Raw genomic sequence first — 22,049 nt, 5'->3', positions numbered from 1 at the left:
CCATTGGCTTTTCAATATTTCTTTAAGGTTGTTATGCTCCAAAAGGCAGGCAGAATGTTTTGAGAGCAATTTTCTAGAACTTACAGGTGAATCTAAGTCTTTAGAACTTTTAGTTCTATAAAGCAAGATGACCTAGATTAATGATTAACAAAATTAAAAACAATAATGCCCTTCTCTCTTGTGAATTTTCAGATTCCTGAGTCAACAAATATCTGTTAATCTTGTCCTTTGCCCAATTAAACACTTGCATGATAACCTTGCTCTTTCCAAATTCCTCCTTCCTTAGTCCTTCTGGGTCTACTCAGTGAGCCACACCCATATCTTTATTAATTCTGTAAAATTGTAGAAAATTGAGTCTGATAATCAGGATTGGCTGATCCATTATCTTGAATCTATTATTTGATTTTTGTATTTAATTTTTTCTATATCACTTGATTTTCTCAAGGAAGTTCAAAAGATGAAATTATAGAAATCTCTGTGACTGCTAAAATGTCTAGCATTGCTGTGTGACCTATCCAGCTATCAGTGATACTGTGATACTACCATGTGCAATACACTGTGCTAAAACATACTGTGAGACCTCTCTGCTCTTTGGGAACCTCACAATTTAGTAGGGACACAATGTGTGTATAAGTAACTGTAATACTTTGTAGCTGTGAAAATTCAAAATTAAGGTTGATTTATAATAGGAAAAAATTAGTTTCTGAATGTCAGGAAAACTAGAATCTGAATCAGTCTTTCCCACTAATTAGCTAAACGACAAGTCACATTGTCTATCTAGGGTTCAACCAACTCACAGCAAACCTTGAAAATGGCTAAGGAAAAGTCTCTCATCTTACCCTTGGCACCCCTTGGGATGGGTAATTCTTTGGGTGCAGGGGCTGTCCTGTTCAGGATAGGATGTTCCAAGGCATCACCGGCCTCCACCTACCTATGTTGAAGCACTACCCACCACCTTCTGCCTTGATGTGACAACCAAGAATGTCTCCAGATATTCTGAATGTCTTCTGGGGTATGGGAGCAAAATGTTTTCTGGTTTGGAATCTGCAGACTACATGACTTCTCAAGTATTAAAATTCAGAAGCTGATAGAATAACTAAATAATTACTGCAGCATATAACTAGCTTTGTTTTTCTTTGTTTTAGAGACAGGGTCTTGCTCCATGGCCCAGGCTGGAGGGCAGTGGCACAATCATGGCTCACTGCAATCACCACCTCCTGGGCTCAATCAGTCCTCCCAGCTCAGTCTACTGAGTAGCTGGGACCACAGGTGCACGCTATTGCACCTGACTAATTTGGTTTTTTTTGTAGAGACATGGTCTGCTAGGTTGCTCATGCTGCACTCAAGCTCCTGGCTCAAGTGATCCTCCCACCGCTGTCTCCCAAAGTGCTGGGATTACAGGTGTGAGTGACCATACCCAGCCTTTATAACTAGTTTTTAAAATGCACCTAAAGGAACCCAGCTAATATGTATGGTGCCATTAGAATATAAGTCAACAATGTCCCAGAATAAATGTTTAATAGTGGGGAAAAATGTGAAGGAAAGATTAGGAGCTTCAGTGATGTCCTCCTTTTGGATCCAGATGTGAGACCTGTCCAGGCTATGAAATAATTCACAGGAAAAAAATATGACACCTGATATAGTTTAGCTCTGTGTCCCCACCCAAATCTCATGCTGAATTGTTATCCCCAGTGTTGGAGGTGGGGCCTGGTGGGAGGTGATTGGACCATGGGGTGTTTTCTAATGGTTTTGCATCATCACCCTAGTGCTGTCTTCTGATAGAGTTTTCATGAGATATGGTTGTTTGAGAGTGTATAGCACCTTCCTGTTCACTCTCTCTTTCTCCTGCCAGCCATGTAAATATGTGCTTGCTTCCCGTTTGCCTTCCATCATGATTGTAAGCTTCCTAAGGCCTCCACAGAAGCAGAAGCCTGTACAGCCTGCAGAACTGTGAGCTGATTAAACCTCTTTTCTTTATCAATTACCCAGTTTCAGGTATGTCTTTATAGCAGTATGAGAATGGACTAATACAAGAAACTGGTACCAGAAAAGTGGGACATTCCTATGAAGATACCTGAAAATGTGGAAGCAGCTTTAAAATTGGGTAAGGAGCAGAGGCTGGAACAGTTTGGAGGGCTCAGAAGAAGGCAGGAAAATGAGGGTAAGCTTGGAACTTCCTAGAAACTAGTTGAAAGGTTGTGATCAAAATGCTGATAGTGATTTGGACAGTGAAGTCCAGGCTGAGGTCTCAGATGGAGATGAGAAACTTTTTGGGAATGGGAGTGAAAGTCACTCTTGCTATGCCTTAGCAAAAAGACTGGTGGCATTGTGCCTCTGCTCTAGAGATCTGAGACTTTTTACTTGAGAGATGATTTAGGGTATCTGGTAGAAGAAATTTCTAAGCTGCAAAGCATTCAAGATTTAGCCTGGCTGTTTCTAACAGCACATGTTCATATGTGTTCACAAAGACATGATCTGAAATCTGTCATTGAATCCAAATGAATCAATGTGAAATTGAAACTTAATATTTAAAAGGGAAGAAGAGCATAAAAGTTTGGAAAATTTGCAGTCTGATCATGTGGTAGAAAAGGAAACCCCACTTTCAGGGGATGAAATCAAGCCAGCAGCAGAAATTTGAAAAGTCTCAGTTATTAACATACTGCTCCTTTTGCAAAAGTTTGGAAATTTGCAAAAGTAGCCAAATGTTAACAGCAAAGGCAATGGGGAAAATGTCTGCAGGGCATGCCCATGGCTTCGTGACAGCCCCTTGCATCATAGGTCTAGAGGCCTGGGAGAGAATAATGATTTTGTGGGCCAAACCCTTTAGCCTCACCCTTTCTCAATCCTATGAGGAAATAAGCACACAAGAAATCCAAACACTGCCATTCCAGGTTGTTTTCTTTGTACAAATGAATACCCTGTTTCACTGTCACCCAGACATCAGCTCTGCAGCTCAGGGATGTGTTCAGAGCCCAGGTAGGAAGAGTTCAGCAGGAGGGAGGGAGGGAGGGGCAAGGCTGAGAGGAACCCAGGCTCCCTGGCCTCCATCCAGCTTGACTGAAGGCAGGGGCAGGGCTGACTGCAGACCTTACTCAGGATTCTGGGGTCTCAGTGCCCTAAGGCTGATGATCACAACCCAGTCCTCAGCCTCACAAGCACATCCCACTTGCCAATCCAACCCCACCTCAGTTACCCTCCTGCCAGGACCAGCTACCATTCCTTAGGTTTGTCCTGAATTGGACGCTTTATTAATTGCTGGCACACACCCCCCATGATCTCTAGATCCTGCTCCTGTGCAATCATAGATCCACAACAAACTCTGTTCCATGGAGCAAGCTAGAAACCCCCAAATTCTTGAGCTTTCACCATAAAGAACTCCATTAAACTATAAGTAACCACAGCAAACACAACTACCATTTATTACTTGATGTATGTGTGTCAGGCCCTGTATCATGCATTTTGAAAACATTGCAATATTCTGTTTAAGAAAATGTTCTATCCCCATTTTGCAGATGAGGAAACTAAGGCTTGAAGATGTTAAGTGATGATTCCCAGATCACACAGCTATTTTGAGGCAGAGTTAAGATTGGTACCAGATCATATCAACAGTGAAATACAGAAAATCTTGATAAGTGTCTACTTTGACTTTTATTTTTATAGATTCTGCCTATTAAGTCAACTGCATTGTTATGCAATAACTGGTTTTCATATTTGTATTAAATACTTGCGTCCACTCAGAGCTTCTGATCAGATTGAGACAGCCTTATTGCTGGCTGCCATTCCAACCAAAGTAACTACACTCAGGACAAGGTGTGATTTATTTCAAAGTTTAAATCACTGGATATAGATCAGCAATGGAGTATATTATCATCTATATTAGATTGATTTAATTTTTTAATGATGATATGAAATAGCAGCCATCTCTCAGAATCCTAATAGTGTCTATTTAATGAGCACTTATACACGTGCTACTTTTCTGAGTGCTTTGCATAACTTTGTAATTTAATCTTCATACAACCTATAACATAGGTACCATAGGTATACCCACTTCATAGGTTAGGATACTAAGACACAGAGGGAGTCCATAATGTGTCCAAAGTCAAGAAGCCAGGACATGACAGGATATTAAACCCACACAGCCATGTCACATGCCAGAGATTTTCATTAAAAATAATGTTACTGTGGGGATTTTCATTCCTTCCTAAAATTAAGAATTCTGTTCTATTGTGTCCCATGTACTCCAGGAGGGGAAATTATAATTGCAAGAGTTATAACTGTGCAACAGCTATGACCTATTTCACCCTTAGCAGGGCTCCTACAAACTGAGCTGATGTAAATTATAGCAGAGGGCCCTTGGTGGCAGAATCTTTGGTGGCCATTGGCCGATGGCATGCCCATGCTGGGGACCCAAAGGTTGTGGTCTGATCTCACTCAAAGACATATGCTTTCCTAAGATATGACAACATCATAATTAGAAGAACTGCCTGATCCCTTAACTCCAGTGACATCCCCTGTCAAATCATGACCTAATCATGGACATGGGAGCGATCAAGGTGGAAGTAAAGTGAACTAGAAGATTGAGCGACTATGTGCTGTGATCCATGCCCTTTTCTTGATGATCTAGTGTAAATTTCAAAATGGCCACCACCAGCCTCCTCTGTGTGCTCTGCCAAGCCCCGAAGTGTTATATTTTCCAAATTATGTACCAGACAGAAGCCATTCAAGGTTAAAGGTCTACAATGCTATGGAATGAATTAACAAGAGCCCATTTACTGTTTCTGCTTCCAGTTTGAAGAGAAATTTCTGGAATCTGCAAAAGATTTGGAAAAGTTAAGAAATGGTAAGATCAATCCTCTAAGTGCCTCTAAGGAAGGTATCTAGTAGAAGGTACACAGGGAGGTTTGAACAGCCAGGCAATGCTTTGTGTATGTAAGGTTGTAGTTGGTGATGGTGGAGAGGGAGAAAATCAATAAAATGGAAAGGGTGGGCTCTTAGACCAGGTCTGGCAACTCTTTCCAGGCTAAAAAGGGCCAGACTTCTCTTTGTATTTGCTGGAGAACCATCTGTAGCACCCTGCAGATGCCCTTTTCTTGCTTTCCTGCTTTTGGCACCATGAGTGAGCTGTGGTCATCAGCTCAGGATCCCATATAGCCCACCCCATTCAAGGACATGCAAGGACAGATTTTAGACAAAAGGAGTTGAAATAGGTCCATTTTGAATTTGTTTCTCTTATAAGTTTGACAAGGTGATATTTTTTCAATGTTGTACACTTAGATAACGAGACAGTGTTGAATTGGTTGGATGTGCAGGTCAGAGGGTGAAGAGGGACATGATTCAGGGTAGCAGCCATGGGGTAAGAGACACAGAGCCTGCCCTGCACACACTGTCTAATGGGGGTATTGAAGAGCACACAAAGAGCCTACATGGAAACTTCTCTCAGAACTGTATTTAATGTCTTCAACAGCATGAGACTTACTTTGAGAAATTCCCATGTTAAATGGTATCTGGCTGGTGGCCTGTTGCAGTCTCTCCCAACTTCTTCCTAAGATATCATGAAGATAAATCAACACAGACAATACAAGTGACCTATTTTGTAGCTGGATGGGGGGATAAAAACATAAATGAAATAACAGGATCAATGTGTACCCAAATACTTGTATTTATGCTTTTGATAAAATGTATTTTCAGCATTATTACACATCCAATTATGCCTTATTTTTATATGAAGAATAAAGGTACCATGTTATACTGTTATGTCCTAAAATTCAAATCACTATTTGAGAAACCCTCTAGTTGGTGCTTTCATTATGTAATGATGCATTTAGACAAAACCCCAAACTAAGCCATTTGAAACAAGATTCCCTCCATTGCAATTTGTAGCGATGATATTTTCGTGTGTGTCATGAGAAGGCTAAATATCAGTGTTAATTTCTTGTTTGAATCCATGAAATCGTGCCTGTAAAGCCCAAAGGTTTGTAACAAACTCCCTAAAAAATTTAGAGAAAGTCACTCTGTTACCATTTTATTTATTTTAGTTTTATTTGAGGAATTAAGACCAGAAGTTTTGTTCATGTCTTTTTCACTTGGAAATCTGACTTAGTACCTGGTTAATTTGTCTCTCCCCCATCATTTTAAGGTGTTCGCTTCTGTTAATCACAGATGATCCATCCTTGTGTTGTGCTGCTTGACTAAAAGCACAGTTTTGTTTTTTTTTAATGATAGGATACAGGGTGGCTTTTCAGTCTAGTGAACAGGAGGAGGGAGAGATTGTGGGTGGGTGTGGGTGTGTCTGCACGTCCCAAATATAGCAGATGCCCATTTTTTTATGGTACAAGGTTGGGGCTTAATAAATGTATACTAGAGCTTGAAGTATAAGTCTAAGTCTGAACATTTTAAACAAGTTGGACTTTGTAGCTTTTTCAAGTTCCATCAAGTAGATACTAGCCTTAGGCTGGTAGGTGATTAACAACATTATTTGAAGTACAGTGTTACTACCATCAGCACTCATGTCTGTACTTGAATGTATAGTTAGCATTTAAATTATGTTCACTTTTGCAGCATTCAGGTCTAACCACCTGGTTTCAAATGCAAGAGCTTATATGGATCATTGTTTTGAAAGCATGAATGATATGTCAATATTTTATGTCTTGATAAGGAGAGTTTTGTGACCTATACAAATCTGCTGTTGATGAAAGTTTACAGATGGATCAGAGTATGCTGGAACTCACTATGCATGAATGTTTCAGTCGGTGAATATCACTGAAAGTCATGTACTACTCACTTGGTATGTGACTTTGGTTTGTTTTATAATGTTTGGTTTGTTTATAATATTTGATTTGTTTATAATATTTCTTGCCATAGTAAGTGATAAATTTGTCCTTAATCATGCCTATTTGATGGCACTAGGAAAGAAAGGGGTAGAGAATAATTCTTGCAAAGTATATGCAACAGTGCAACAAACTATGCCATTTACCTCTTACTTGAAGGCAGAATCACAAAACGTTTGAAATGGCTTTTCTATACTACTCTGGTGGGAGCTAATTTAGCACAAGAAGCCTTATAAAAAAGTATATTTTGTAATAACCCCATAGATACTGTACCTAACAAAACATGATTTGTATTAGCTCTATAAAATATTTGTGGTTTAGGGTTTTTTTTTTTTTTTACATGTATCTTTTTATAACTTTCCAGGAACTCAGCACATTATCTGATAATTGTACATTTTTTTGTCAGTGCTTTAGTTCAGGATGGGCAATAAATTATTTCTAAAGGAGGTCTAAAATTGGAGAGAATGGTTTGATTTTATAAAATGAGTTGCTAGTTCATTACAGCTTTTTACTTTTCTACATATTTTGCAAAACATTTGCCTCTTGTTGTTAATATTTGCTTTGTAAAAATTACTGACATTTAATAAACATTTGTAAATGAAAAAAAAGCACTTCCAGAAGCTAAAAACAAATTCCTATTTCATTTGAACAGTTTCCAGGTAATTTTTTTTCATTTTATACATGTAGTCATTTCCACAAACACTTTTTCATCCTGAAAGTGTGGGATTCATAGAAATTTCACTCTGCCTTTTTTTTTCTATTTTCTAAAGATGAGAGTTTTATGTTCCAGCAAATGCCAATGGTTGAGATTGACAGGATGAAGCTGGTGCTGACCAGAGCCATTCTCAACTACATTGCCAGCAAATACAACCTCTGTGGGAAAGACATGAAGGAGAGAGCCCCATATAGTATATTTTCTGTTCTTCAATCAACACAGAACACAGAGTGATTTAGGTCCTTCTGTGAATGGGCAGGACTGCGGAAGGAGCATCATAACTAGCAGCAGGCTGGGCCTTGGGCCTATATGCTGGTGTCCAGTATTGCAGAGTCCCATGGAGATAAGAAAAGAGTAAATATGGGGAGGGTTCAGGCGAATGTGATTCTAGAAGACAATGCAGCCTATGGATCTAGCACCCTGACAGAGGTTTCCAAACGCTGATGAACCATGAACTCAGGAGGATGGGGAATCATGATTCCAGGTGCTCAGGACTTCAGAGGCCGGACTCCAGCCAACAGCTTAGGACAAGGCATAGAATGCTTGAGAGTCTATAGATGAAGGCCTGGGGAGAGAATGCTGCAAAGGAGCTGAATCTCAGGTTCCAGTAATTCCAAGAATGATGACCAGGAACCTAAGTTTCCAGCCAATTATATGAACTGGTCAACTTGACTAAGGTTTGAGAAGCTGATGCCCAAGATACTAGGCTTACCTAAAGTGAAACATTTGATACAGACCTAAGCAGCCAGACTGATTTTGCATCAGCAAAGCTGGGAGGAGGGGTCTTCTCCCTTGTGAGCAGTTCCTTGAAAAGTCCAACATAGAGTTACCAATGACCTAGCAATTCCACTACCAGGTCTACATCCAGGAGAAAGGAAAACACATCCTTACTAATCCATGCACAGAAACGTTCATAGGAGAATTATTCATGATATGCAAAAGGTGGAAACAACCCAAATGTCCACCCATGGATGAATGGAGGAACAAGATGCGCTATAGGAGACAATGGAATATTCTTGGGCTATGAAAAGGGATGAAGGGGTGGAGCCAAGATGGCTGAATAGGAACAGCTCCAGTCTACAGCTCCCAGCATGAGCAGTGCAGAAGACAGGTGATTTCTGCATTTCCAAATGAGGTACCAGGTTCATCTCACTGGGGAGTGCCAGACAGTGGGTGCAGGACAGTGGGTGCAGTGCACCATGCATAAGCCAAAGCAGGGAGAGGCATCACCTCACCCGGGAAGTGCAAGGGGTCAGGGAATTCCCTTTCCTAGTCAAAGAAAGCAGTGACAGACAGCACCTGGAAAATCGGGTCACTCCCACCCTAATACTGAACTTTTCCAATGGGCTTAACAAACAGCACACTAGGAGATTTTATCCTGCATCTGGCTCAGAGGGTCCTACACCCACAGAACCTCACTCATTGCTAGCACAGCAGTCTGAGATCAAACTGCAAGGTGGCAGCAAGGCTGGGGGAGGGGCGCCCACCATTGCCCAGGATTGAGTAGGTAAACAAAGCAACCCAAGCTAGAACTGGGTGGCGCCCACCACAGCTCAAGGAGGCCTGCCTGCCTCCGTAGGCTCCACCTCTGGGGGCAGGGCACAGACAAACAAAAGGAAGAGTAACCTTTGCAGACTTAAATGTCCCTGTCTGACAGCTTTGAAGAGAGTAGTGGTTCTCCCAGCATGCAGCTTGAGATCTGAAAACAGTCAGACTGCCTTCTCAAGTGGGTCCCTGACCCCCGAGTAGCCTAACTGGGAGGCACCCCCCAGTAGGGGTGGTCTGACACCTCACAGATCCAGGTACTCGTCTGAGACAAAACTTCCAGAGGAATGATCAGGCAGCAGCATTTACGGTTCACCAATAACTGCTGTTCAGCAGCCACCGCTGCTGATACTCAGGCAAACAGGGTCTGGAGTGGACCTCCAGCAAACTCCAACAGACTTGCATCTGAGGGTCCTGACTGTTAGAAGGAAAACTAACAAACGGAAAGGACATCCATACCAAAAACCCATCTGTATGTCACAATCATCAAAGACCAAAGGTAGATAAAACCAAAAAGTTGGGGAAAAAACAGTACAGAAAAACCAGAAACTCTAAAAATCAGAGCACCTCTCCACCTCCAAAGGAATGCACCTCCCCACCAGCAACAGAACAAAGCTGGATGGAGAATAACTTTGATGAGTTGAGAGAAAAAGGCTTCAGAAGATCAAATTACTCTGAGCTAAAGGAGGAAATTTGAACCAATGGCAAAGAAGTTAAAAACCTTGAAAAAAATTAGATGAATGGCTAACTAAAATAACCAATGCAGAGAAGTTCTTAAAGTACCTGATGGAGCTGAAAACCATGGCACGAGAACTATGTGACTAAACCACAAGCCTCAGTAGCCAATGCAATCAACTGGAAGAAAGGGTATCAGCGATGGAAGATGAAATGAATGAAATGAAGTGAGAAGAGAAGTTTAGAGAAAAAGGAATAAAAAGAAATGTACAAAGCCTCTAAGAAATATGGGACTATGTGAAAAGACCAAATCTACATCTGATTGGTGTACCTGAAAGTCACGGGGAGAATGGAACCAAGTTGGAAAACACTCTGCAGGATATTATCCAGGAGAACTTCCCCAATCTAGCAAGGCAGGCCAACATTCAAATTTAGGAAATGCAGAGAACAACACAAAGATACTCCTCAAGAAGAGCACCTCCAAGACACATAATTGTCAGATTCACCAAAGTTGAAACGAAGGAAAAAATGTTAAGGGCAGCCAGAGAGAAAGGTCAGGTTACCCACAAAGGGAAGCCCATCAGACTAACTGCTGATGTCTCGGCAGAAACTCTACAGCCAGAAAAGAGTGGGGGCCAATATTCAACATTCTTAAAGAAAATGATTTTCAACCCAGAATTTCATATCCAGCCAAACTAAGCTTCATAAGTGAAGGAGAAATAAAATCCTTCACAGACAAGCAAGTGCTGAGAGGTTTTGTCACCACCAGGCCTGCCCTACAAGAGCTCCTGAAGGAAGCACTAAACATGGAAAGGAACAACCAGTACCAGCCACTGCAGAAACATGCCAAATCGTGAAGACCATCAAGGCTAGGAAGAAACTGCATCAACTAACGAGCAAAATAACCAGCTAACATCATAAAGACAGGATCAAATTCACACATAACAATATTAACCATAAACGTAAATGGGCTAAATGCTCCAATTAAAAGACACAGACTGGCAAATTGGATAAAGAGTCAAGATCCATCAGTGTGCTGTATTCAGGAAACCCATCTCGGGTGCAGAGACACACATAGGCTCAAAATAAAGGGATGGAGGAAGATCCACCAAGCAAATGGAAAACAAAAAAAAGGCAGGGGTTGCAATCCTAGTCTCTGATAAAACAGACTTTAAACCAACAAAGATCAAAAGAGACAAAGAAGGGCATTACATAATGGTAAAGGGATCAATTCAACAAGAAGAACTAACTATCCTAAATATATATGCACCCAATACAGGAGCACCCAGATTCATAAAGCAATTCTTTAGTGACCTACAAAGAGACTTAGACTCCCATACAATAATAATGGGAGACTTTATCACCCCACTGTCAACATTAGACAGATCATTGAGACAGGAAGTTAACAAGGATATCCAGGAATTGAACTCAGCTCTGCACCAAGTGGACCTAATAGGCATCTACAGAACTCTCCACCCCAAATCAACAGAATATACATTCTTTTCAGCACCACACCACACCTATTCCAAAATTGACTACATAGTTGGAAGTAAAGAATTCCTCAGCAAATGTAAAAGAACAGAAATTATAACAAACTGTCTCTCAGACCACAGTGCAATCAAACTAGAACTCAGGATTAAGAAACTCACTCAAAACCACTCAACTACATGGAAACTGAACAACCTGCTCCTCAAAGACTACTGGGTACATAAAAAAATGAAGGCAGAAATAAAGATGTTCTTTGAAACCAATGAGAACAAAGACACAACATAGCAGAATCTCTGGGACACATTCAAAGAAGTGTGTACAGGGAAATTTATAGCACTAAATGCCTACAAGAGAAAGCAGGAAAGATCTAAAATTGACACCCTATTATCACAATTAAAAGAACTAGAGAAGCAAGAGCAAACACATTCCAAAGCTAGCAGAAGGCAAGAAATAACTAAGATCAGAGCAGAACTGAAGGAAATAGAGACACAAAAAACCCTTCAAAAAATCAATGAATCCAGGAGCTGGTTTTTTGAAAGGATCGACAAAATTGATAGACTGCTAGCAAGACTAATAAAGAAGAAAAGAGAGAAGAATCAAATAGATGCAATAAAAAATGATAAAGGGGATATCACCACCGATCCCACAGAAATACAACCTACCATCAGAGAATACTATAAACACCTCTATGCAAATAAACTAGAAAATCTAGAAGAAATGGATATATTCCTTGACACATACACTCTCCCAAGACTAAACCAGGAAGAAGTTGAATCTCTGAATAGGCCAATAACAGGCTCTGAAATTGAGGCAATAATTAATAGGTTACCAACAAAAAAAAGTCCAGGACCAGATGGATTCACAGCTGAATTCTACCAGAGGTACAAGGAGGAACTGCTACCATTCCTTCTGAAACTATTCCAATCAATAGAAAAAGAGGGAATCCTCCCTAACTCATTTTATGAGGCCAGCATCATCCTGATACCAAAGCCTGGCAGAGACACAACAAAAAAAGAGAATTTTAGACTAATATCCTTGATGAATATTGATGCAAAAATCCTCAGTAAAATACTGGCAAACCAAATCCAGCAGCACATCAAAAAGCTTATCCACCATGATCAAGTGGGCTTCATCCCTGGGATGCAAGGCTGGTTCAACATACAGAAATCAATCAGTGTAATCCAGCATAAAAACAGAACCAAAGACAAAAACCACATGATTATCTCAATAGATGCAGAAAAGGCCTTTGACAAAATTCAACAACACTTCATGCTAAAAACTCTCAATAAATTAGGTATTGATGGGATGTATCTCAAAATAATAAGAGCTATCTATGACAAAACCCACAGCCAATATCGTATTGAATGGACAAAAACTGGACGCATTCCCTTTGAAAACTGGCACAAGACAGGGATGCCCTCTCTTATCACTCCTATTCAACATAGTGTTGGAAGTTCTGGCCAGGGCAATCAGGCAGGAGAAGGAAATAAAGGGCATTCAGTTAGGAAAAGATGAAGTCAAATTGTCCCTGTTTGCAGATGACATGATTGTATATCTAGAAAACCCCATTGTCTCAGCCCAAAATCTCCTTAAGCTGATAAGCAACTTCAGCAAAGTCTCAGGATACAAAATCAATGTGCCAAAATCACAAGCATTCTTATACACCAATAACAGACAGAGAGCCAAACCATGAGTGAACTCCCATTCACAATTGCTTCAAAGAGAATAAAATACCTAGGAATCTAACTTACAAGAGAGGTGAAGGACCTCTTCAAAGAGAACTACAAACCACTGCTCAATAAAGTAAAAGAGGATACAAACAAATGGAAGAACATTCCATGCTCATGTGTAGGAAAAATCTATATCGTGAAAATGGCCATACTGCCCAAGGTAATTTATAGATTCAATGCCATCCCCATCAAGCTACCAATGACTTTCTTCACAGAATTGGAAAAAACTACTTTAAAGTTCCTATGGCACCAAAAAAGAGCCTGCATTGCCAAGTCAAATCTAAGCCAAATGAACAAAGCTGGAGGCATCACGCCACCTGTCTTCAAACTATACTACAAGGCTACAGTAACCAAAACAGCATGGTACTGGTACCAAAACAGAGATATAGATGAATGGAATAGAACAGAGCCCTCAGAAATAATGCTGCATATCTACAACTATCTGATCTTTGACAAACCTGACAAAAACAAGCAATGGGGAAAGATTCCCTATTTAATAAATGGTGCTGGGGAAACTGGCTAGCCATATGTAGAAAGCTGAATCTGGATCCTTTCCTTACACCTTATACAAAAATTAATTCAAGATGGATTAAAGGCTTACATGTTAGACCTAAAACCATAAAAACTCTAGAAGAAAACCTAGGCAATACCATTCAGGACATAGGCATGGGCAAGGACTTCATGTCTAAAACACCAAAAGCAATGGCAACAAAAGCCAAAATTGACAAAAGAGATCTAATTAAACTAAAGAGCTTCTGCACAGCAAAACAAACTACCACCAGAGTGAGCAGGCAACCTACAGAATGGGAGAAAATTTTTGCAACCTACTCATCTGACAAAGGGGTAATATCCAGAATCTACAATGAACTCCAACAAATTTACAAGAAAAAAACAAACAACCCCATCAAAAAGTGGATGAGGGATATGAACAGACACTTCTCAAAAGAAGACATTTATGCAGCCAAAAAAAAAACACATGAAAAAATGCTCATCATCACTGACCGTCAGAGAAATGCAAATCAAAACCACAATGAGATACCATCTCACACCAGTTAGAATGGTGATCATTAAAAAGTCAGGAAACAACAGGTGCTGGAGAGGATGTGGAGAAATAGGAACACTTTTACACTGCTGGTGGGACTGTAAACTAGTTCAACCATTGTGGAAGTCAGTGTGGTGATTCCTCAGGGATCTAGAACTAGAAATATCATTTGACCCAGCCATCCCATTACTGGGTATATACCCAAAGGATTATAAATCATGCTACTATAAAGACACATGCACACGTATGTTTATTGCAGCACTATTCACAATAGCAAAGACTTGGAACCAACCCAAATGTCCAACAATGATAAGCTGGATTAAGAACATGTGGCACATATACACCATGGAATACTATGCAGCCACAAAAAATGATGAGTTCATTTCCTTTGTAGGGACATGGATGAAGCTGGAAACTATCATTCTCAGCAAACCATCACAAGGACAAAAAACCAAACACCGCATGTTCTCACTCATAGGTGGGAATTGAACAATGAGAACACATGGATACAGGAAGGGGAGCATCACACACTGGGGCCTGTTATGGGGTGGGGGGATGGTAGAGGGACAGCATTAGGAGATATACCTAATGCTAAATGATGAGGTAATGGGTGCAGCACATCAACATGGCACATGTATACATATGTAACAAACATGCACGTTGTGCACATGTACCCTAAAACTTAAAGTATTATAATAATAATAAATTTTTTTAAAAAAGGGGATGAAGTACTGATGCATGCTCCAACATGGATGAGCCTTGAAAACATGTGCTGTAAAAGAAACCAGACACCAAAGGCCACATGCGACATGAATTCTTTTGTATGAACCATCCAGACCATTTGAGTCCAGAAAGAAAATCAGTTGTTGACAGGGTATGGAGAAAGGGGGCAATGGGGAATGGCTGCCAAAGTATGTGCTACTGCTTTCCCAGGTGATAAAAATGTTCTGGAATTAGACAGTGATAGTATTTGCAGAATTCTGTAAATGTACTACAAATTACTGAATAATCTTCTATAAAGGGGTGGCAATTATGGTATGTGAATACTTGTCAATACAGCTGTTATTTTAAAAGTATTCGCCAGGTACAGTGGCTCATGCTTGTAATCCCAGCACATTGGGAGGCCGAAGCAGGCAGATCACCTGAGGTCAGGAGTTCAAGACCTGCCTGGCCAACATGGCGAAACCCCATCTCTACTCAAAATACAAAAATTAGCCGGGCGTAGTGGCAGGTGTCTGTAATCCCAGCTACTCGGGAGGCTGAGGTAGGAGAATCGCTTGAATCTGGGAGGTGGAAGTTGCAGTGAGAGGAGATCGCGCCACTGCACTCTGGCCTGGTGACAGAAAGAGGCTCTGTCTCAAAACAAACAAACAAACAAAAGTTTTGTAGGAAACACAGTTTGAAATGAGAAGAAAGAAGATGTCCTATGGTATGCACTGGCTTTAACTATATGAATAATTTTACCATGTTTAACAATTTTACCATGTAAACAATTTTCCCATGTTACTATGGGAATATTAGGTGAGGTCTTGAAACACAATCATGACTAGAATTGGCCAATATCATGTAGAGAATGTAATGGAACAATGTTTTATGGAAAACAATTGAGAGAACTCCCTTTTTTTTTTGAAAATTACTAGCTTGCTTGAAACAATATATTTTTTAGGGATATCTTTTAAAGACATACCTTATTTCCTAGTTTTTCATTTATTTATTTTAATTTTTTCTTTTTTAAGAACTTCTAATATTGGGCATAAAAGTGAGCCTGGGATGTGTAGTATGATGAGAGAGGAAAACGGACACATTCGAGATGACTGTGCTGGGGAGGCTGCCTTGGGATTATGTAAATGGCAGGTCTTTAGCCATACGAATCACACTAAGCTTATGTATAGAACAAACCACAGCAGAGTGAGCAAACCCTATTTGTAGCATCAGTGGTTACTTGCAGTGATTCCACTAATTTCTGTCATGACTGGGACGCTGGACAGGTCACCAATGTTTCTTGTACCTGTATTTGGTCATGTGTATAACAAACATTTTAGATATAAATCTACCACAGTAGAGTGTTCTGAGAAATAAATGTAAATATATTTATAAAAATCATAGCCTAATTTATAAAAATATATTTTATAAAAATATAAATATATATATAAAAATCATATAAAAGGCACCCAATGGAGCTGAATTACTTTCCTATCACCTAATGCTCCATTGTCTCAAGTGTTTAAACCATAAAAATCTAAGGCAGAAGGCACTTAGCAGTTTGGTTATTTTTGTCTTACAGGGTCGATTTGTATATAGAACGTACGGCAGGTTTGAGTGAAAAGCTTCTTCATTACTCATTGCATCCACCTGAGGAAAAAGATGCAAAGCTTGCCCTGATCAAAGAGGGAACAACAAGCCATTATTTTCCTGTCTTTGAAACTGTACCTGGGAGCTTCTGGATAGCTGAACACACGGAGCTTCTTGGAGGGTGGCCTGTCCAGGGAAGGCATGGAAGCTCCATGCCCCTTCCCCAGATCTCGTGCTAGGCATTTCTTCAGCTTTTTAGTGGCTATATGATTTAAGCCTCAAAACTACAATAGAGAATTATTCAGTCAGTTATATGGATTATCACCTAACAAGGATAAATTAAATCTAAAGTCATAGTCAATACTCTGTCCCAAGTGGAAACTGTGATGTTTCTGTCTGGATCACTGCCAAGTTTGCAGAACAACAAGAACCAAAAAACAACAGAGAAGAACTTCATTCGGTTTTAGAGGTGACCCACAGCAAAGTTTGACAAATGGAAAGAGGTCCAGTGAGAACCTCAAACTTAATGTACTGTGACGCTATCTTGAAAAACAGGCTTCTGGGCTTCTGCTCTTATGCTGCTTCTTTTATGACAACACCTTTAGATCACATGACAAAAAACAGTAACAAAAAAGACTACAAAAGAAATGAAAAGAAAGTCCTGATTCTACAAAGGATGCTAAGCAGATGAGAACCAATACCAAAACCAAGGACCAACCTGAGAATAAAGTAAAAGAGCTCAATGCAAAGAGAAAAGAGTTCCACCCAGGTGTGGGCTTGCCACAAGGCACAAGGAGCCTTTGTGGATACTGCACCTGGTTGATGGCTGGGGTCCGTGGAAATGGGCAACATAGACCATGTCTTGTTGGAACCTCCGAAAAAACTGTGGAAGTGAAGACAATCCAAATGAGAATAAGCAAAAGGTGTTTATACAGAGCTTGCTATAGAAAGGAAGTCAGCCACCATCACTTGCATTTGTCAGAGATTCAGAGGTAGGCAGGAAAGTCTGAGAGATTCATGGTAGAAAAAGTTATGTCCTGATTGCAGGTTGCTGGCCTAGGGATGCTGTAAGCTGGCTAACTAGAAGCGTGGATTTCTATGGGATTAGTCAGAGATCTGTATTTTGCTTTCTGTGGTTGGTCACAAATTGAAAATAGAGGCAAAAATTAGGGAAGCTGGCAGTTATTGACCAAATGCTGGTGTATTTGACTGACTGTTGTAAAGGTCATGATAGAAGCTGTTTAGTCAATAAAGGCACTAACAGTTTAAAGGGTTTCTTAGCAGTTTGGCTGCAATAACAAAATACCATAGACTGGGTAGCTTAAAGAACAGATGTTTCTATCTCACAGCTCTGCAGGCTGGGAAGTACAAGATCAATGTGCCACCAGATTTCACATCTGGGGAGCACCTGTTCCTTGGTGCATAGACAGCCAATCTCTGGCTGTGTCCTCACATGGCAAACATGCCAAGGGAGTTCTCTAAGATCCCTTTTATAAGGGGACTAATGTCATTCATGAGAGCTCCACCCTCATGACTTGATCAACTCCTGAAACCCCCACCTACTAATGGCTTGAAAGAATATATTATTAGGGATCTCTTCTACAGATTTGGGGGTCAGGATCTCAACATTTGAATTTTTGGGAAACATAAACATTCAGTCCATAACACAAGGCAACAGAAAAATAAAATAGTGCCTGTGTATTTTGGGGGCATTGACCTTCACTTCCAAAAAGCTTTCCTTGATGTTAATGGAGCACCTGACTCTCAAGGCATGGTATAAAAATAGACTATGAATAAGAATTCTACCAGTTCTACCAAATACCCCTTGATATGTGCATTTGAACAATGTATATTACAATATAACATTGAAGTTGTTTTGTTTGTGTACCAAGTAATTATCCATACATTTGTATGTATACATAGTGTGAAAATGTATTTGCCAAAATATTATCTTAAATCAATGTTGCCATGTGTTTTCTCTTTTTATTAGTTATGATGTCAATGGGCTGAGATATTTTAATAAATATTATGTACCACTCAAAAATTTTATTATTACAAATGTATAGATCTAGTGTAGTCCAAAGAAATGTTTTATGAACATATATACACCAAGGATCTAAAGAGCAAAGTTAACCTTTTATCTTTGCTTTATCACAAGTCAGTCACTCCACCCCTGTTTGCCTCACTCAAACATATTATTATTACTATTATTAATTATTTTTGCATTTCAAAGTAAGTTGCAGACATCTTTGCAGTTCACCCCGGGACACAGTGGCAAGCAGATTATAACACAGTCAAAGCAGTAAGAACCACCATTGCAAGAAAGAGGATGAATTAAAGTTCACCCAGACTTATTTCAGATCCCAGAGCAAGAAATGAGGAGAGCAGATGAGGAGAAATGAGGATTCTGAAAGAGTCTACTCCTGGGAGAAGATTGCTGTTATGAAGGTGGAGTCACTGCCCAAGAGAGACTGGAGAGAGAGGGTGTGTAGAGCCACTGAACATCAGGGCTGCACACTGTAGGGCCTGGGGCAGACAGAATATGCTGCAGCAGGGGATAAGCCCCTGGCCCATGTGGAAGATGCAAGCTGGGTGGGTGCTGTGGATGCCACAGTGATGTGGAATGAGAGGAGAAAATGGGACCCTGGGCTCCAAACAAGGAGTGAGCAGAGCCACAGTTTTTACTCTCTCATTGAATCAGGTAACATGGAGAAAGGTCTGGATCTTTGCACCTGCCCAGTAAGGAAGCAGAGGTGGGAGAGGGAGAGTCAGGCTGGACAAACTCAGGGAGAAGCAGAGGCCCCAGCCTCACTGCACATGTGTTCCTGATCCGATTCCTCCGATTCTCCAGGTGTTGAAGAGCCATGAACAAGACTACCTCTTTGGCAACAAGCTGAGCCAGGCTGACATTCACCTGGTCGAACTTCTCTACCACATGGAAGAGCTTGACTCCAGCCTCATCTCCAACTTCCCTCTGCTGAAGGTGACCCATTTCCCAGTCCTCAAGAGGCAGCTCCTCATCGCCCATCTTGGGACCTAGTATCTGGGCCCTTGGACTGGCCACATTCTGACCTCAGCCTTCTCCAGGTCTTCAGGACCCCCCAAGTCTCCAAAATGAGCTTCCAAGTCCTGATCCCGAGGCATGGAAATGCCTTCTTGTTATGCCAAGGAAATTTGATGTGCATGCTACCCCAAGAATATTTCACTTTTTATAATGCCAAGGACCCAGGGCCCAGCATCTCTCCTCATCCTTCTATTTCACTGTGGTTTCTGTTCCTGAGTTCTCTGTGATGCCCTTTATCTCAATATGCCCTTATCTTCCCACACCAAGTGTGTCTGAGCAGGGCCCTTTCCATCTGGTTCCTTCCTTATGCTCTGGCTCCTGCTGTCAGATAATTGAGTTCCTTGTGCACAGCTCTCCCAACACGCTGCCCCCCAAAGCTATATTTCTCTATGGGAAAAAGTGGCCCCTTGGTTTGTCTTTAACACTTTCTATTTTCATTTCTAACTCAATTTTCTCATATCTTCACTTCTTCTGCTTAGAGACTGATCTGTGCTGATATCTCACAGGCACATTGTTCTTTCTCATCTTCTACAAGAGCCATGAATCTACAAGATTCATGTGTAAGAAAGAGGGTAGGAAGACTGAACTGAATAAAGTCTTAAAGACATTGTTTGGGAAAATGCTAGTGAGCTGCATGTTCTTCCTCTTATCTTCATTTCTCAATTAGTGTCTCTTTCTGCCTCCCTACTGGTGCTGATAGAGGGAACTCAGTTGGTCTTTGTGTAGGAGGGGCGCAGATTCCCTGGGTTGTGTTAATGGTGGTGTCAGCCCTTGGCTTCACTCTAAGGCTGTGCTTTGTGCATTGTGGGCCCTGAAACTCAGAATCAGCAAACTCCCCACAGTGAGGAAGTTTTTGCAGCCTGGCAGCCTGAGGAAGCTTCCCACAGATGCAAAAGGTTTAGAAGAAGCAACGAAGATTTTCAAGGTTTAATAAAGCAGGCATGGATGCCAAGAACATGCAATACCAATATTCTAAAGTTTTGCAACAATAAATTGCTTTATCTAAATGTTGGTTGTGGCTATTGTGAAGTTAATAAACTTTTTAAAAATTATATGCTAATTACATAGTAAAACGCCTATGACCAGATTTAGTTAAAATTGATTTCTTTTCATTAGTATCTGATATGAAATCAGATTTCCAAACTCCCCATAAATTTTCTTGGAATTAAAAATTTACTAAAAAAGTAAAATGTAGACTGTGTGGTTTGTTTGACTTTTTCAAGAATTGTCCGGCAGCATTTGTCACATGGCCTATCAAAAAGTCAGGTATAGAAATTTACTTCTGATATTCTGCACAAGAAAAGAGTTATTATTCTGGGGAATGGCAAAATGAAATTTTCTTTTTCTTCCTTGACATCCGTTTTATTTCTGATGAAAACACTTTTTCTTATGCATTTTCAAACAACCATTCTGCCTGCTATGGATCCTTCAGTTTTCTAGGAGGTGAGGAAATATTGAAGAGCAAACAAACCCACTCTCTGCTCTCAGGCCATCTTGTTGTCCCTTACGGTGCACGTGCTCCTGGCTCATTCTCACTCTCCTCCTTAAGGCTCTGTGTGATCCCAGGCATGAGCCTTCCCTCAGTTCCTTCAGTGCCACTCAGGCCTGGCTTCTAAGATACAGATGGTATATGTGAATTACATATAAGTAACTATATGTAAAATTATTTTTCCCTGGTGTGTCATTGTGCCAGCGTGTTTGAATTAGAAGTGATTTCCAGGAATCCTTCCCTGCGTCTTCTAGCTTCTGGGGGCTCTTGGCCTTTTTGGACTTTCATGGATCATGACCACATCACTCTAATTTCTGCCTCTGTGTTCCAGCACCTCACCCTCTGTGTGTTGTGTCTTCTCTCTGCTGTGAGGACAATTGTTATTGGATTTGGGGCCTATCCAGATATACCAAGATGATCTCATCTCAAATTCTTTTACTTCATTACATCTGCAAAGAGCCTTTTTCCAAATAAGATCAAGTTCACAGGATCTAGGGATTTCTATATGGACCTGTCTTTCTTGGGGGCCAACATAACCCCCTACGTGGTATAGATGAAGAAAGATTATTTGCAATTGATGAATCCAGGTGATAGATACTTTCAGACTTGTTATATTATGGGCAATTTGAGTGACACAAAGAGGATAGCATATGCAAATAGGGTCTCTGGATTTGGCAGATAAAATACACGGTACCCACCTAAATGTGATTTTCAGATAAACAATAAATAATATTTCAGTATAATCAGGTTCCATACTGTGTTTGGAACATAGCTATAACTAAAAATTATTGATTGTTTGCCTGAAATTCACATTTACATGGATGTCCTATATTTTATTTGGCAACCCAGTAAGAAAAGGGTGGCATCAGCTTGCCCTTCACAGACATCCCCTCCCAGCTATGCTCACAATAGAGATTTTTCAGTTGCCCTAGTCTTTGCATCCAACTCGTGAAAAAAAGCATCTTTAAAAAGCCAGTTTCTGCTGACTTGCAAAAAGAGCAAAATCTGGGTGAAGTGTGTTGTTTAAACTTTAATTGCCAACCTTGAAAAGGAACATATTGACCAGTTTCTTCTGATAAACAGATCACTTGCCTCATGTCTTAGAATCCAGTAGGTGGCCCCTTGGCCATGAAATGTGTGGGAGTTGCTTTTCCCTAACCTGATGCTTCTTTCAGTGGGAGG

The 22,049-nt window shown here is 40.5% G+C and overlaps 1 protein-coding gene across 1 annotated transcript; it reads left to right on the top strand.

Annotated features, from left to right (window-relative positions):
- The first annotated feature begins 4,791 nt into the window (after positions 1-4,791).
- Positions 4,792-20,309, top strand: LOC100449495 (glutathione S-transferase A1-like). Its single transcript, XM_054557642.2, has 6 exons — positions 4,792-4,840; positions 7,598-7,725; positions 15,372-15,376; positions 16,307-16,448; positions 19,166-19,297; positions 20,166-20,309. Exons 2-6 carry the CDS (start codon positions 7,609-7,611, stop codon positions 20,307-20,309), a joined length of 540 nt encoding a protein of 179 aa, XP_054413617.2. The 5' UTR covers positions 4,792-4,840; positions 7,598-7,608.
- The last annotated feature ends 1,740 nt before the right edge of the window (positions 20,310-22,049 follow it).

The sequence above is a fragment of the Pongo abelii genome, chromosome 5 (genome assembly GCF_028885655.2).
Source record: "Pongo abelii isolate AG06213 chromosome 5, NHGRI_mPonAbe1-v2.0_pri, whole genome shotgun sequence".
In the NCBI taxonomy this organism is placed as follows: domain Eukaryota; kingdom Metazoa; phylum Chordata; class Mammalia; order Primates; family Hominidae; genus Pongo; species Pongo abelii.
This window is presented reverse-complemented; position numbering and strand designations above follow the sequence as displayed.

Coding starts and splice junctions, on each gene's coding strand:
- LOC100449495 (XM_054557642.2), top strand. CDS start 7,609: ATGTTCCAGCAAATGCCAATGGTTGAGATTGACAGGATGAAGCTGGTG. Junction 16,449..19,165: donor ATTTTCCTGTCTTTGAAACT/GTACCTGGGAGC, acceptor CCGATTCTCCAG/GTGTTGAAGAGCCATGAACA. Junction 19,298..20,165: donor CCAACTTCCCTCTGCTGAAG/GTGACCCATTTC, acceptor CTTCACTCTAAG/GCTGTGCTTTGTGCATTGTG.